Source organism: Rhamphochromis sp. 'chilingali' (genome assembly GCF_963969265.1).
Source record: "Rhamphochromis sp. 'chilingali' genome assembly, chromosome: 21".
NCBI lineage: Eukaryota > Metazoa > Chordata > Actinopteri > Cichliformes > Cichlidae > Rhamphochromis > Rhamphochromis sp. 'chilingali'.
This window is the reverse complement of record NC_137949.1, coordinates 11,646,187-11,663,193: the sequence shown is the minus strand read 5'-3', so window position 1 is coordinate 11,663,193 and position 17,007 is coordinate 11,646,187. Positions and strand designations below refer to the sequence as shown.

General features: G+C 42.7%; 2 protein-coding genes across 2 annotated transcripts; one reads left to right on the top strand and one right to left on the bottom strand.

The window, feature by feature from the left end:
* Positions 1–112: 112 nt before the first annotated feature.
* mocs3 (molybdenum cofactor synthesis 3) lies at positions 113–6,239 on the bottom strand. The gene is made up of 13 exons (XM_080870675.1): positions 6,045–6,239; positions 4,823–4,955; positions 4,658–4,750; positions 4,215–4,335; positions 3,016–3,090; positions 2,722–2,839; positions 2,536–2,644; positions 2,390–2,452; positions 1,786–1,949; positions 1,560–1,607; positions 912–1,008; positions 701–808; positions 113–318 (listed from the first exon to the last, which is right to left on the bottom strand). The coding sequence occupies exons 1-13, from the start codon at positions 6,135–6,137 to the stop codon at positions 161–163; spliced, it is 1,380 nt and encodes a 459-aa protein (XP_080726801.1). The 5' UTR covers positions 6,138–6,239; the 3' UTR covers positions 113–160.
* Positions 6,240–7,254: 1,015 nt separating this feature from the next.
* On the top strand, positions 7,255–16,031 carry qpct (glutaminyl-peptide cyclotransferase). Its single transcript, XM_080869938.1, has 7 exons — positions 7,255–7,430; positions 9,242–9,388; positions 9,711–9,992; positions 11,972–12,139; positions 12,733–12,832; positions 14,630–14,746; positions 14,839–16,031. The coding sequence occupies exons 1-7, from the start codon at positions 7,299–7,301 to the stop codon at positions 15,018–15,020; spliced, it is 1,128 nt and encodes a 375-aa protein (XP_080726064.1). The 5' UTR covers positions 7,255–7,298; the 3' UTR covers positions 15,021–16,031.
* Positions 16,032–17,007: the final 976 nt, after the last annotated feature.

Here is a 17,007-nt window from a genome sequence, read left to right as displayed (position 1 = left end):
GGAAATTGTCCAACAGTTCCACTGCATTGTGAGATTTTTCATTTGAGAACATTACAAACAGCCTCTCTCTAATCAGGATGCTCAGTTTAAAGAAAGCCAAGAACAACAGAGAAACAAACAGAAAGCAGCCTTTATTAACAGTAAAAACATAATAAATGCATTAATACTGCGGAAAAGTGCAGTCTATTCCCCTCGCCCAAGCCGTGAGGCCCCCACAGATGTCTTTTACGGTGACACGGTCCACTTCTGATCCACTCATCTTCTCCAGAATCTGCACGGCCTTCTGAGAATCGTTACCCTGCTTGCAGATCACGTAAACTGGAGAGAGAAGTCAAGAGAGACTGGTGGACTCATTACGTTTGATTGGTTGAAACACAACATCAGGTACAAGCAGGTGAATATTTAAAAATCGAGACAGAGTAAAGTCCAGGCTAAATTTATCTCACTGATTAAAGAACGTCACCAAAATAATGTTTTGAATGTTAATTTCTGTAAAGCGGGCCAGCTGCACAGGCTGACTGTACTTGTTTTGGAAAAGGCCTCACATAGCAACCCCATTACAACCTGTTTCTAGCTGTCCAAAATAAGCCTCTGGCCCAGCAGTGTGAGACTACACAGTGGCCTCTGAATATGCACAAGTGACTGTACGTGCCCGTTCATTTCAAACAACACACCCTAAATGGTGTTTTTGCTGTGTTACCTGGCGGCTGGCAGTCACCTGCCATCTGGTGCTTCAGCTGGCTGATTCTCTCCCGGAGTAACTGGAGATGTTCCCTCTTCCTCTCCTCCAGACTTGAGAGTGGAATATCTGGCAGCAATGTAAGGCGAACAGCCACACAGACACGAGGCTCGCACGAAGAGAAAATACACGATTATGGTGCAGCCAGAACGATTTGTGTCTTAAAGGATACTGAGAGAGGAGGCTAAGTGGCATATATCCACCTCCACCAGAGGGCGTACATCCAACAGGAGATGGGGCTCTTCACTGTCCATTATCGATTTATAGTCCTGGAATCACATTAAAACAGCCCTTAATACACTTAAACTACCAGCTGCTACAATTACAGAGGTGCGGCTTCGCTTTTTGGGGAAAGGCGTGGATTTCTACGTAAGCAGGGAAACCAAAATTACTCATGTGCCTGGACTCGTAATTGTAGAGTAATATGAACGTTTTAACAGTTTTTCCTTAATTCACAGGAAGCAAAACTGTTTCTAACTGCAGCCTCTTGCACAATCTCAGCTGCACCCCAATCAATCATGATCCCCATCTCTGTGCTAAATGACTCAGTGGGTTTCAAAGCAGCAGTTCTGCAGAAACATAAACAGATGCAATCCACGCTCCTGCGCTCGGTGCCAAAGAGAACGTGTTATTCTTTCCCATAGAAAATTTACAGGCGCATTTTAAGTCATTTCCCATTTGGGGCTGGGTCAGCACCGAGATGCAATCAGTTTATGAATGCGCATGAAAACTGAGAAAATTGTGAGTAATCATATAATAAACAGCACTAAATACAGGGAGTCACGCAATGACCGAGCGCTCTGCACTATATAATCCCCACCTGCACTGTGATCCTCTGCTCTTTGGACAGCAGGTTTAGTTTGCGGCACTGAAAAGAGAATTTTCAGAGAATTAGGGATAATTATTTGCACTTTTAAAAATGTCACTTTAATATAAATCAAGTTGATTTAGGAAACACATTTGAAACCTTCAAAAACCAGCATTCCTCCGTAAATGGGCGTGACTGCAGAAAATGAGGAACTCCGTGAGTTTCTCTTATGACCAACCTTGTCTGTGGCAGCAGATCCACAGAAAGCCTCATAGTCCACCAGCCGGGTCACGCTGGGGTTTTCTCCACATACAGCACAGCCGGCCTGCTTTGGCCGCAGCCTGATCGACCTGAACCTGGCATCTTGGGCGTCAAACATCACCAGCTGCTGGCCGCAGGAAGCTGGCACGCCCGGTCAAGGTTACTAACAAGGCTACTTACTTCTGAGAAGCACCGTGTCGCTCGATTCAGAGGTTCAGAGTCTGGCACGTCTCCCACTGGTACATTAAAAGCCATAGCAACATTTGGGGATTTTGCTGGGAATATGGTGCAACACTTTCCCGGCTGACGCATCACGGGAGGTGTTAGCATCAGTACAACAATGCAATACAGAAGGACGGGGTGCGTCTATTCTCTCCCGTGACTCTCAGTACCAGCACGAGAACATGACAATGGCAAATAAATAGTCAACTCAGAGAATGCAAACAAAAATCTCCCTTCCCCTCCTTATCATTCAGCAGCTCATTGTTAATCAATTCTGGTGACTAAGCAAAAAAGCTCAGATGCAAAGAAGCACAATAACTAAACTATATATAACAAGAAGGTGAAGAAAAAAAGGATACAGCCCTGTCCAGAGGCAATCTTGAGGACTTCCAAAGCTTGGAAGCAGCCCATTATCCCTGGAACTTCAATACAAGCGGGAAATATTATAAAGAACGATCATTTACACCGACTGTGGCCTCTGGGAAGGTGAGGGAACAAGACTCACCCACTCCTAACACTCCTCCATCAGAGCAGTTGGTCACCGTCTCTGGAGGTGGAGGCACTGGATACAGACATCTGTAGCAGGGGCCTCCACGGTAGTTATACACCGTCAACTGCAGACACACAAAAGATACCGCATACTGTACCCACTGCACCGATGAGGAAAACGGGGGTCTGCCTTCTACCTTACCTGCCCTTCCATCCGTAAGGCACTCGCCGACACGAGAGGTTTGCCGCTGAGCACGCAGGCGTCGTTCACCAGATAACGAGTGGGGACGTTGTCTGAGCAATCAGCCACAATGTCATATATGAGGTCAGTGAAGTCAAGGCGTCCTCGCGGTTTATCAGACACGCATTACTTACAGCTTCTTCTGAATTTCTCTTCATGTGCGCTGATAAGTAATCACAGAACGAGACTTGGCAGATAGCAGCTATGTGACATATTCATGATTTTACAAGTAGAGGTCTGTGCAATAGAGGATACTGTTGAATAAGCTGTAAAGCGTTTTCCGGCGAGAGCTGCAGGTGGTAGGGAATGCACTCCACAGTGGAATTTAACCTGCAGAGATAAATGCAGATTCAAGTAATTCCCTATAAAGTCTGTGTCCTGCATAAACAGCACATTTAATACAAACACCTTAACTGTCCTGCAGCAGCACGAGAGCCAAGAAAGCAAAAAAAACGCAACATGTGAGTCCCGACTGTGGCAGCAGACCTGTCGGAAACCTGCTCGTGCTTCCTTCCTTCTCCATCTTTGCCATCTCGACTTCCAACGCAGAGGAAAAACACTGACAAACATTACAGTCGCACGTCATTTGCATCGTGCATGCAAGAAACGATCATTAAAGAGCAATTATTAACAACAAGGCTCAATAAAACTGGGGAACAAGTGCAGCCCAGCATTAAATTGATGTTTCAGTTCTTTGCTAGTCAGCGAACTGACGCCCTCGTGTGGCCGTAGGTTAAAGACGTGTGCGCGAAACCACAGAAGGCCTACTGTGTGGCAAAAAGGCACAAAAACAGCTGTCTCTAAAATAACATGTTTACAAAATATTTGTAGACTGGGGTGAAATACAAAACCAAATATAACCTGTGGTGAGACTGGAAAGCGCCGGTGTGCATTATAACGCAGCCCAATGTTTGCACAAAGCATAAAATACACTAATTATCACAGTTACTGAACATCTACTAATAATATCCAAACAGTAAGGTCTCTGTTTCCAGTTCGGGGCGGGAGGGCATTTTTAGACAGATTAGTAACAGTATACTCAAAAAATCTTTCATACTTGAAGTCCTAGATGATTTTGGTATTCTCTACACATCTGCATACCACGAATTATACGCAGTGTACACAGAGAGCAATCTGGGAAGCCGTCGCCTATCGTGTCAGACTGAGCCTGCAGGGCTGACAGCAAATGTCAAAGTAAGATGTCGTTACTGTTGTTGAATGTAGGAACTAAATGAAGAATAAGAGTTTAAACTGTGCTGGGATGAAGGACGGTGGTTTTGTGGCCACTGCACTATGTTTTAGTCCTTCACGCTTACCTGCATGCAACCAAGGCTTCCTTAAAGTGACCAGGACTAAAAAGAGAAATACCCAGTCTCTGGTTTCTTGCATAGATATTAGCAGTTGTTCACATGCAGACACTTGATTGCAGCAATAAAACAGTACCAAGTCTGTACCTCTGAACTGCACTGGCAGCAGAGAGCGCCTTGGCCTGGCCCTGGTTCTCCTCCCCATGAAGCACCTGTCTGTGCAGGTTACTCAGCTCCACTTCATCGTAGTCTAGCAGGCCGAGGCGACCTGGGGAGGCAAGAAAGGCTTTAAAACTCATCAAACACTGATACCAATGAGTATACTCATAAGGTACAAACTTTTAAATTATGCATCCAAAGTTTGCCTGACACCCCACCTGAGAAAACAGGTAGTATAACTCTCTCTTATTTCAATTCACTAAATGTTAAATCTTAAATGTTATACCGTACGTTTTCTTGTCTCTTCAGCTTTAATCGTTTTACTCACCAAAAATTAACTTTTTATGGCTCAACATTATTTTAAGTAAACGCCACTTTTAATGAGCTGATTACTTTGGTGGTGATGTCCTCTAATCAACAAGCGTACCTACCAACACCTGCTGCTGCAAGATACTGCGCCAGGGGGCAGCCCAGTCCTCCACAGCCCACAATCAGCACGGATGTCTTGGACAGATTCAGCTGACCTGCAGATAATCAGTCCTCACTTGGTACAATGCTCTGAACATCAGACGAGTGTAATCTGCAGCCATCCGTACCTTGCACACCAAGCTCGGGCAGGAGGAGCTGTCGACTGTACCGCATGATGTCCTCGTTGGTGAGAGCCGCTTTGCCTGTGAGCGGAGTAAGGGGCGTCACTCTCTGATGTAGCTCCACCGATGCAGCTCGGCTCTGATGTCACACCAAATACATTTGCATAGTTTTTATTCACCAAAGTCTTCCACAGTTTCCCTCTAAAATCAATCCAGATGTGTTTTTTAAGGTTTTGAAGTATTTTGTGTTTTTCGATAAACTCTGATGTACAAATGTATCGCTGCACTCAGATTACAGCTGCACCATGTGACCACTCTCATTGAATTTTTACTTTGATTTTTCCTTATGTTAAAGAGCCAGTACTCAGACATGTTTTATGCATTTATATTAAATTACAGATCCTGGTTCACTTGAACATTTCACTCTTTTTCATGACAGCTTTCCAGCTATTCATGTTCAAAAGATTTCAGTCTATGAAAAAAGGTCAGAAAGTGAGTTGGATGAGTCTTTAAAAAAATCCAGGAAAGTATTTGATCCATGAAGCTGGAATGTCAAAGAAATCATGTCCAAACTTTGGATCATCTGGGCGAACAGAAAATTTTCTTAAAAAATGGATGATTTTGAATTGAATGATATTAACTCAAAACATGTGAAAACAGGAGGAAATAAAAAGGTTTGACCAGCAAAGGTCAAAGATTAAATGTTAGAAAGAGATAATAATTAATAACAGGCAGGCTAAAGTAAAGCACAAATAGGTGACATATTTAGAAGATAAGATAAACGATCAATAAACATGGTTAGATGGAGAAAACAAATTGTAGGCTCACATAAATGAATATATTAGGGATTTTTTTATTTAAAATAAGGTTTAAAAACGTCAGGTAATAATATAATAATTAGAGGCCTACAATGGGGAATCTTATTTTATAAGAATTAATGCAAACTTTTCATCTTAAACTCTGAGATTGTAAGGATCAGGTGAATATGAACTCTTGTCTCAATGATGCATTTAATATTAATTATGCAGCTGGTTGCTGTGGCGACACCTTGTGATAGCCGGATAAACTCTGAGGTGTTGGAGTAACATAACGTCCTTCCCCGATATCGTCACTAAACTAAGCTCCCATTATGCTCACGTTATAACTGCACCGTTAATGCCACACAAGAAATCAGGCACATACACACACCGAAACACACCGATACACAGACGTGAATTCACTTTCGCACCTTTTCCAGTTGCGCCAGTTTGTTCTTCAGAGCTGCGATCTCCTCCTCTTTCTCCCGCAGCTGCGCCTTCAGGCCGCACACCTCCTGCGCCATGGTGCAAAGAAAAAAACCCTACGGTTAGAAAAATGAAGCTCTAAAGCAGGAGACTCCTCTCAGACATGTTGACATGCCAAACACACGGTGCAGGCTTCCGGGTTGGTCACGTGGTAAAGACACCACGTGGTAGATGACGTCTGGAGCGCCGGTCAGAAAAAATATCAAAAAGTAGCTAAATAATAGAACATTTTAATTAGATTAAGAAATAATAATACTAATATAATATAAACAGGAAATTCGTCAAATATTTTTGTGTTTATTTGTTTTTGCCAGGGCGTATTCTTAAAAACATTATAGGTGAAAAATTATGCATTTATTTAATTAAAATAAATAGAAACCTATTGGGGAGGGGGGGAGCCTAAGGATCTGTTAATGCAGTGAGTGCCAATTTACCGTCATGGTTTGGGTTCACGTGTCCTCTCGAAAGCGAAGGAAAAATAAAATGTAAAGTTGCTATGAGAGCTCACTATGCTAATCCTACACACCCCTGTACCAGTGTGCGGTGACAAGTGGCTGATAACTCATTTCCTATATGTCCCTGAACATACCGGGTTTTCACTGGGGTGCTATTGGGGGGGTTATAGAGGGGCTCATAGGAACCCAGGAAATCCTATCTACAAGAGAGAAAACCCAAACACAAGCACGTGAGTTTAACGATTTTAATGCGCACAGAGCTCGTGACTCCATAAACACAGATCAGGAGTTGCACTGGAACAATGCAGCTGCATCTCTAAATGGCAATGCTTTCATAATCCCATCAAAAAACAGAGAGCAACAAAATAATGCATTAAAAAAGATGAAAACTAAAACATCATTTAAGCATCATAAATATACTTCATTGTTATGTGTTTACGATAAATTGTGTGCATAAAACAATAAGGAGGGTGCACCAGAGTAAAGCTCCCGTTCACGTGGCTGGGCTTTACGCTGTGACCTGCAGCTTATGAACATACAGAATGTGCGGTTTGCTGCTCAAAATGAGCACCTATCAAATGACTCTGGGGTCACTGTGTCAGGCACCCATGCGGTTCCTGGGAGTGGCACACACACACACACACACACACACACACACACACACAGACGGTGACGCGCTGCGGTTTAGAGTCCTCCCTCCTGCTCTTCACATGATCTGAAAGCTTTCACAGAGGAGAGACAGGAATGTGCAAAGGAGCGACTACATCAGTGGCTGATCGAAGCCACGCTGCCTCCACAATGTCTTTATTTCACACTGTGGCTGTCTGCGTGACCCTCATCCACTACACCAACGGAATCCCATGGACAGAAGAAAAGGTAAATATATTCAAAGGATCTGCTCGCGTTCTGGGCCTGAATGCACCGTGGTACTGCTTCACAGTCATGTGTTTAAACGCTGAGAGAAATCTGCTCCAAATATGAATCCATTAAAATAAGAACTTACCACGTGCTGTATTTACTCTGACCATCAGTAACCTGCTTTCGACACGAGCATGACTGCTTACTGTCATTATTTCCTGTCTTTGTGATGCTTTTATCATTTAAAAGCATCTGTGCTGAATGATTTGATCGTTTTGGGACTAATAATTAACCATGTAGAAAAAAAATAATAGTAATTTTAGCATGTTAATGTCTTTATATTGTGATTATATTGTTTGTGGTTACCTGCACCGTTACTGCTGTTACATTACTCCATAAGAGAAAAAGAGAGGCTCTCAAGTAATCGGATACATCTTTATAATTAAGTGAAATATGTGTTCATGACGTTAGAACAATCCCCTGCGCTTTTAACACTGTTGTGTAATTCTCCTGAGGTACACCAGGGTATCCCTGGACATAAATCTTCTTCATCTATATTCTTCTTCTCCTCTCCCCTGTGCTTGGTTGCTATGGCAGCACAGCCATCATCATTGATCCTCCAATTGTGGGTCTTGGTATTTATAGACCTTAAGTGGACCCCCTTTTAACCCTCTATGAGCTCAGTGAGCCCCAGCTCTTTGAAGGGCTGTATTCAGTCTGTGTGACCACATAATTATAGTTTTCCCTCTGCAAACACAGGCCTGCTGTATGAGTCAGCCACTATGGGCTTAAGACGTACTGGGAGCAGGTTTTGTAAGTGAATATTTGTGCCTCCGCTGAAATAAACAGACCTGGGGAACGTATCTTCTGTTGTTGTCTGCAAAGAAGAGCAAATGTTGTTGTTGGTTCTGCAGATGTAGCAGTGCCGAAGCAAAGAGTCAGTTAATCTGTCAGTTTGTTGCTTCGGCCATTTATTCCAACTCCAACAAACATAACATAAATATAAATGACTAATTCATTAAGTGAATAATGACCACATCAACTGATAATAACCTTAATATTATTCCTTTAAGCTCTGAATCTATATAAATATTTTATAACCTTGGAGTGCTGCTCGTTTCCACCACATTCCCAATTAAGTACTAGCTGAGGGCCTAATAGAAAAAATGGAGCCGCACACAGACGCGGGCTTTGATTGGTCTCTGATATTTACTCTCAGCTGTTTCCCCCCCGATTCCCTGTTTGTTACCAGGACAACAGTGTTTCTCAGCAGGTGAACTTTGTGACCAAATGAAACAGGACTGATTGGAAGATCAATGCGGTTTTTTAGGCCACGACTGTGAATCAGCAGTCATTGAACTGACTCTTATAGTTTGCACAAAACAGCAAACTGGCATTTTACTAAAGAAGAGTAATTCCATGTTAACAACTATGCTTGTCTTTGCCTCCTGTCTATTCATTAGATGCTTGCTTTTTTAAAGGAGCCACTCTGTAAACTTGTGTCTCTTCTCAAAGCTCTAATTAGCTCTTGTGTCCCGACAGGCTTTTTTCACAGCTTATTAAGGACACTGTCTTTTATTTAACAGCTTTACCATATGATCAAGTTACTCATAGCTCATATTTCCTTTATTTTTTCTGTTAAAAAAGCTACATTTATTCTTTCCTCCCCCAAAGTTCCTGCATATATGAAACATCCAAATTTTGTGATGAACAAAAACAAGCCGTAGGACTGCTGAGCAATACTTTTTTGTTGTTTTTCTGACAACCACTTATTTTAAGTATCAGTTGAATCCATTCATTTTATCTCTTGCTTCTTTGGTCCTGTCCAGTTGTACCACACAGCTGTCACGCTAACACAGGATGAGATGCGTGTTGCCCTGTCGCACACTGATGTAGAGCAAATGTGGCAGAGGGACCTGAGACCACTGCTCGTTACCAGGTATCCAGGGTCTGCTGGCAGCCAGGCTGTGCAGGACGTAAGTTGATCTGATACCAGATCTGTGTCTTTAACTAGAGGAACAGTCATCTTTACTATCATCATGTGTGCACACGTCTGGATGGCAGGAAAAATGTAAAAATAATGTTATATTTCCTCCAAAAAAACACAATGTTTTACACCTGGGAGGACACTTTCCACATTTGTAGTAAATGCAATTCCACTGGTAATAATAAAATGCTGTTTAATTCTGCAAAACAGGAATCAGGTCAGTATATTCAGTGGTTTAGCTAAGTAGTAAGGAGATGATAAGATGAAGGAGAGGCTAAATTACATAAAAACCTTTGCGTGTGTGTCCGCAGCACATCAAAACAACCCTCGGTTCGCTCGGAGCACAGTGGGACGTTACAGAGGACAAGTTTGTGTCACAAACACCATATGGACCTCTGCCCTTCACCAGCCTAATTGCCACCCTGAACCCATCAGCCAAACGCCGCCTGGTCCTAGCCTGTCACTACGACTCCAAGTACTACCCACCACAATGGCACGGAAGAGAGTTCCAAGGAGCCACGGATTCTGCCGTTCCCTGTGCCATGATGTTGGAGCTGGCAAGAGCCCTGGATCTGGATCTGAAAGCTCACAAGGTATAATTCTAAGTCATGATTTACAGCTGCAGGGCACAGTAAGCTAAAATGGTACATTATACATTATTAGTAACAGGCGTTTCATTGAAACCCAAGCCTTTTGGTTCTAGTCTGTAATGTGTTTGGTGTTTTAGAGGTTGTGATCAGCACTGACTTGACTGTGGTCATGAATCACGATGAACAACACAACATCACACAACAACAACACAAATGAAAGCTGAAAGGAAACCTGGCCAGAGGTAACAAAACACCAAGAGCATTCAATTTTCCTACCTGCAGCACTTTGATATAATATATTTTTATCTTAAACACCCAGGCTCTGTAGTTATTAGGAAAAGATTTCGCACCACTGTGAAAAACAATTTAAACTACGTCCTCATATAGGAATTAAGAGACAAGTGCTCAGGCGCTGCTAATCAGTCACACTTGATTGGCTGATCATCATCAGCGTGAGCGACTCAGGTGTGCATTAACACAATGCCAGGAATGAATGACATCAGCGATGAGCTTTGAGAAGCAACTGTTGCTGCTCATCAATCTGGGAAGGGTTACAAGGTCATTTCCAAACAGTTGGAAGTCCATCATTCTCCAGAGAGAAACATCAGTGACAAGCGGAAAACATTCAAAACAGCTGCCGGTCCTCCCAGCAGGGAGCATCCCACCGAATTCAAACCGAGGTCAGACCGTGTAATGGCCAGAGAGACCCCAGAGCTTTATCTCAGACTCTACAGGCCTCAGTTATCATGTAAAATGTTAAGGTTCAACCAAAACTAGGGCATACATCAGGACAATGATCCCAAGAACAGCAGCAAATCTATAACAGAATGGCTGAAAACAATCAAGGTTGTGCAACGGCAGAGTCAAAGTCCAGAACTCAGCCTGACTGAAATGCTCCGGTGGGACCATCGGTGAGTTGTGCATAAATGTCCACAGACTTCATGTTATTGCCGCCACAGGTGGTGCTATAACCTGTTTCACAGGACTTGACGTAGCTGCCCATCATTGTGTGGTAATACAGCTCCCACCAGTACACCAGTGCATTTTAAACACCAGTTAGGATCTCTTGCAAAAAGGAAAATACGAGAGTTTGGCTCTATGTTTTACACTATGTTTTACACTTATTAAGATCAATTCACTGCTCGTATTGATCCTTACATGATGGAAATATAAGAATTTGCCCAGTGCCGTCTGCTAAGAGCTTTCACAGAGTCAGGGAATAAGAGGATGCAGACGTTTTTCACAGCAGAGATATGACACGTTGAGTTAACCAGCATTGATGAAGGCTGTAATCCATTTAGGTGAGACCAGAGCTATTGGTACTGCTCCAGCACTGCTGGCTTTCTATGCCTGATGTCAAAAAGGCATTTAAATGTTGCTCAAATGTAGCCTACACATTTCAAACACTAAATATTTTTTATATTCATTTGTGAACCTGCAGGCGTCCACACTACAACTCAAGATCGGGATAAGAGCAACATTTCAAGTTACATTCTGGATGTTTTAAATTAATTAGTACATACACGTTTTAATTGTTCTGCTCAGTATTAATGCATTAGAAAAGAAAAAAAACATTAGCATTCATGCAGCTAGCTCCTCTGCCCTTTTCCTGTTCCACAGCTGAGCTCAGCCTCCTGTCTGCTGGGCGGACAGTGACATCGTCTGTGACAGAGAGATCAGCCAGGGGACGTGTTTTCCACACTCAACTGTCTGTCACAGAGGTCACGGTGGAAATAGGAAGCACACTGAATTCAAATGCATTCTGTGGACGAGAGGACACATAATCAATATGAGAGCTGATAAATCGTGTGTTTAAAAAATCTGTTCTAGAAAAGAGCAATGAAGCAAAAGAATAAAATGAATATTTCCCTTGAAAAACATTTTTCTTAGTTTTCTGTCAAGTACTATGAAACAACACTAGATGGCAGCAAAACTCTTGGATAAAAAGTAATTCTACTGGTTTTTGTTTTTACTCTGTTTAGAGCTTAAATTCCAACCTGACCCTGCAGTTACTCTTCTTTGATGGGGAGGAGGCTCTTTTTCAGTGGACCGCCACAGACTCCCTGTATGGCTCTCGCCACCTTGCCCAGAAGATGGAGGCCACCGCGCATCCTCCAGGAGCCGCAGACACCAACCAACTGCACGGCATTGTAAACATCACTTCTCCTAATTCTTCTCTGTCCAAATCATGGAGGATTAGGATAATCACTTAAGCACACTCAAGATCATCCTTTTGTTAGCCAACATCAATTTCAGTACAATCTGCTTAGCCCTGATCTCCTCTTACACACTCGAACAACTGAAGTGCATTTCTTAAATAGTTTTGTATTTGAAAGAATTACACAGCCACTTATTTCATCACCAGGGAGGCTCGGAGGGCTTTATATGGAGCAGAAGTTATTACACGCTCTATAAAAGTATGATGTCACTGTACCCGGTATATATGTCCGTATCCACGCTATAAAGAGATAACTGTTATCCAAAAACTGGGGAGATAAAGTTTCCCAACATTGCTGGTGTGTGAGCGTGTGTGTGCATGCGTGTAGACAGACAGAAAGACAGATTGGTGTGTTTTATGTGCAGCACCGTGGAGCACGTGATGTAATCACCTCAAAGCAGCACCGCTGAGGTGTGATTATTATGGGAATGAGCTGCTTAACGGGGAATTACCGCCGGGGTGTGTAGACAGAGTTTCTCATGAGAGATGGGCATCATTCATCCCGTCCTGTCTCTGCTCCTCCAGGATCTGTTTGTGTTGTTGGATCTGATCGGCGCTCCCAGTCCTCGCTTTGGCAACCAGTTTCCAAGCACAACAGCCTGGCTCTCCAGACTTCAGCACATCGGTGAATAATCATTCACTAATGCTTTATGTATAATATGCTGTCTTTGGTGCAGCGAGGTTGAGTGATCACCAAACATTAGCAGCTACATGAGTCTTGTTAGTCATCACCATATAGAAGCTATTCACCTTTGTAACACATTATCCTTTAATTGCAACATTTCAATGAGATTATGAATAAATTAATGTGATAACAGTCATGGGTTTGTGGCTTAAAGGGTTGTTAATGGAAACTAGTTAACCTGCATGGATCCTGTTACGGTCCTGGGCCTGGTGACCCAGTGTTTAGATTTAGAGCTTTCCGGGGTTTAGTCTTTTGTGTTTCTAGCTTCCAAAGTTCTTTGTGATTACAAGTTCGTAGGTTTTGTTTCTTTGCCTTCCACGTCTATAGTTTAGGTTTTGTTCTGTCTCCATGTTTACTCATCTGTCTTCCCTGTCAGCTGTGTCTCCTTAAGTCGTGTCTGTGTGTGTTATATGCTCAGTTTCTAGTCTCTAGTTTTCCGTCGCTATGCCTGCCCTGTGTTCCACGTTTAGTTACTCTTGTCTCCATGTTTCATGTCTGATTCCCCTTGTCAGTCATGTCTCCTTGTCACAGTGAAGATCTCATGTTTCCTGTTTTATTTTGATAGTTTCTTGTTCTGTGTTCAGTGTATTCAGTTTTGCTTCCTCCCCGTTCGTTGTGTCTGACTAGTCCCAGCCGTGTTTCCCTCCTGTTTCCCTCATTACTCCCGTGTGTATTTAAGCCCTGTGTTTTCTTCTGTCTTTGTCATGTCATAAATCCTTTTTTCTGCGTGTTGCCGCTGTGCTCCTAGTAAATTCCTAGTTCTCTGGTTTCCAGTTCCTTGTTTTTGGGATGGTTTCTGTAAATGTGTAGAATTATTTCCAGCAATAAAGCTGCCGTTTTCAGTTAACTTCCCGTGTTGTAAATCCTGTGTTTGGGTCCTACATCCTGCCACCACGCAGCCGTACCTTGACAGATACAGCCATGTTGATTGGTGCAGGGAGAGAGGAGTTAGAGACAAAGTTAGAGAGACAAGGCTGAGATGGTTTGGGCATGTGCAGAGGAGAGATAAAAGACAAAGGTTGCTAAATATGGAGCAGGAGGAAAAGAGGAAGACCTGAGAGGAGGTATCGAAGGAGGAGATGCAGAGGGTTGGTGTGATAGGTTGGTGTGATAAGCATATAGTTAGGGCTGGACCAGGTGATCCTGAATCCTCCCTTAGTTATGCTGCAATAGACATAGGCTGCCGGGGGATTCCTATGATGCATTGAGTTTTTCCTTTCCAGTCACCTTTCTCACTCACTATGTATTAACAGACCTCTCTGCATTGAATCATATCTGTTATTAACCTCTGTCTCTCTTCCACAGCATGTCTTTTATCCTGTCTTCCTTCTCTCACCCCAACCGGTCGCAGCAGATGGCCGCCCCTCCCTGAGCCTGGTTCTGCCGGAGGTTTCTTCCTGTTAAAAGGGAGTTTTTCCTTCCCACTGTTGCCAAAGTGCTTGCTCATAGGGGGTCATATGATTGTTGGGTTTTTCTCTGTATCTATGAAGCGCCTTGAGGCGACTTATGTTGTGATTTGGCGCTATATAAATAAAATTGAATTGAATTGAATTGAATTGAATTGAATTGAGGAGGAAACAGAGGCAGATGAGTAGCTGAAAGAAGAAAATACAGCAAATTGTTTGTTTATTTATTTATTTATTTATTTATTTATTTTTACTATTAATAATTAACATGTGAGGTGTTTTCACTAACCTTTGAACTTTTTATTTTCTGCTCTGCCTTTTCTAAACTTAGAAAAGCGTCTTCACTCCATGAGCCAGCTGGTGGACCATCCTAACAGCGTGCAGTATTTCTGGCCAAATCACCACGTGGGCCATGTGCTGGATGACCATATACCTTTCCTAAACAGAGGTATGACCCTCAAGCAACACAACAACTAAATCAGCAGTTGCCCTTACTGTGTTGTTCTCTTTGGTGATCCTCATAATGTGCCTCTCTGCCAGGTGTTCGGGTCCTTCACCTTATCCCCTCCCCCTTTCCGTCTGTGTGGCACACGTTTGATGACAACGAGCAAAACCTGGACCGTTCCACTATTGAGAACCTCAATAAGATCCTGCAGGTTTTTGTTTTGGAGTACCTCAGCGCCAGACCCACCGTTCCTTCAAATCCACAGAATGCCCCCTAAAGCTCCCTGTAAACCCTTCATCCTTTGATGTCTCACTGTAGTAAAGATCCTCAGCTGCCACTTTAAAGACACAGAGCATTCACTGCATTAACCTCTATTTATATACTGAGACGCATATGTACTGCTTAACTTAATGACTGAGATAAAAGGGTTAAATTGTGTGCATCAGACGAGTGCTTGTTGTAGAGAACATTTTCCATAGATGATCTTTAGAAATATTGATCTAACCTGCATTTTTATTTTGAAAGTCTGAAAGTTGTATGCGTGTAAAATGAAAGATGAGGCTCATCAGAGAGACTAAGGCTTCATAGCTTCTTCATTTCAAGCCCCCAGCAACAATCCGAGCACAAAGGACCATCAGTGTGTTTCTGCAACACTGCTCTCTTTGTATCAGTCAAAGGCCTTCCTTATACCGCGAGGATTCATCTCAGCGCCAACACTAACATCGAGGATCTTTACCACGCCTCAAAAAGTCGAAATAAGAGCAGCGCTGTGTTAAAAACAGTTTTCATTTTACACACTTTCTCAGTAACAATGAAGTAAATGAAGCCGCTAAGATCTAAATTGGAGATAATTTCATTATGGATTGCTTTTGGAATGCCCTCAAACACTTGCTTATAGTCATTTGATGACATTCAGAATCCCCAGTCGGGCATGCTGTGTGAGAAATATAGTCAGACCACCCACACAGCTGCTACCAAACATATTGAGTATATGGCGACACACATGCCACACTGTTCGAAATTTCCCCTCCTATATTAAACCTGTTCGGTGTTTAGAGAACAAACCTGTCAGTAGCAGGAAGTGTGGTTAATTTGTACTAAAACAACATCTTTAGCCTTTTATATCCTCTCATCTTAGGTGAAGTGGATGACTTCCTGTGCTGGTGTTTCATGTGCCTGTCTTTGTTTATATGACGTTATTAGCTTGGTTTTAATGTAAATGCCAGAATAATATACTCTGCCAAAACTGGACTTCCTGTATTTGGAGACTGAAATAAATGTTGATTCAGAAAACAAAGGAGAGAGTTGGTTTTTTGCGGGATTTTTAATCATTTGACAACTTTGTGTTTAAGCAGATCCAGACTACTGTACGTACTGCAGCTCCTCCTCTAAAGCATTTCTGTATTTCTGACCTGCAACAAAGAAAATTTGACTCTCCTTCCAGTCCAACATCTTTTCAAATCACTTTTTTGATTCCTCGGCTTCACCAGTCTTTCCCCTAATCCTATCAAGAGGCCATTCCCCAAATTCCACACCATCTAAATCCTCTTCAGTCCGGACCACTCGCATGTAACCACTCGAGGAGGTTTTTGTTTGCTGGAGGCAGAAATATTTATGATGCAGAGGTGATGAAGAGGTTTAGTTATATGTGAACCAAAGAGAGGGGTTGGATTCAAACTATATTTTGGAAAGCAGCACGTCTGAACAAAGAACAGAAGACCAGGCAAATCGAGAGTTGTATAACAGTGTATTGTGGCATCCAGTTTATGTGTGACAGCAAATTGATGAATGCCCCAGTTTAATAACAGCAGAGCTTTAATCTGAGCTGATTAGAGAGCAGAGTGTGCAGCTGCACAATAGTGGATTGATGGGTAGGGCCCGAACTCTTTCTAGGTGTGTTTGAAACGGTTAGAAAACAAAGAAGCGAGCAGTGCTGTTTTCTTTGTAAGGTCGCTCGCTGGAGTTTGACTGAGAGGTTTTATAAATTTCTAAAAAAAAAAAAAATCACAAAAGGGTTACACAACTTCACAACAAAGAAGCAACACTGTACTGCAGCCACCACGATGCTGCACCTTTTTTCCCACGAAAGGTCAAATTTTATATATCCCTTGGCTCATACTTTTAAACATACACATTCCCCATAACGTGACCTTTACGCTTTCTGTGCTGTTGTGCAGTGTCCACCTGTTGCAGCACTGTAAACCCACTGAACCAGCTGCTTTGTCCAATCCCAGTCTGCATCATGTTACCTATTATATGTCCCA

Bases quoted from the DNA above. Each gene is read 5' to 3' on its own strand.
- mocs3 (XM_080870675.1), bottom strand. From the start codon at position 6,137: ATGGCGCAGGAGGTGTGCGGCCTGAAGGCGCAGCTGCGGGAGAAAGAG. The intron at 3,091-4,214 runs GTACAGACTTGG...TTATCTCTGCAG, and splicing joins GCTGCCAGTGCAGTTCAGAG to GTTAAATTCCACTGTGGAGT. The intron at 1,608-1,785 runs GTTGGTCATAAG...TTCTCTTTTCAG, and splicing joins GATCTGCTGCCACAGACAAG to TGCCGCAAACTAAACCTGCT.
- qpct (XM_080869938.1), top strand. From the start codon at position 7,299: ATGTGCAAAGGAGCGACTACATCAGTGGCTGATCGAAGCCACGCTGCC. The intron at 12,140-12,732 runs GTAAACATCACT...CTGCTCCTCCAG, and splicing joins CCAACCAACTGCACGGCATT to GATCTGTTTGTGTTGTTGGA. The intron at 14,747-14,838 runs GTATGACCCTCA...CCTCTCTGCCAG, and splicing joins TATACCTTTCCTAAACAGAG to GTGTTCGGGTCCTTCACCTT.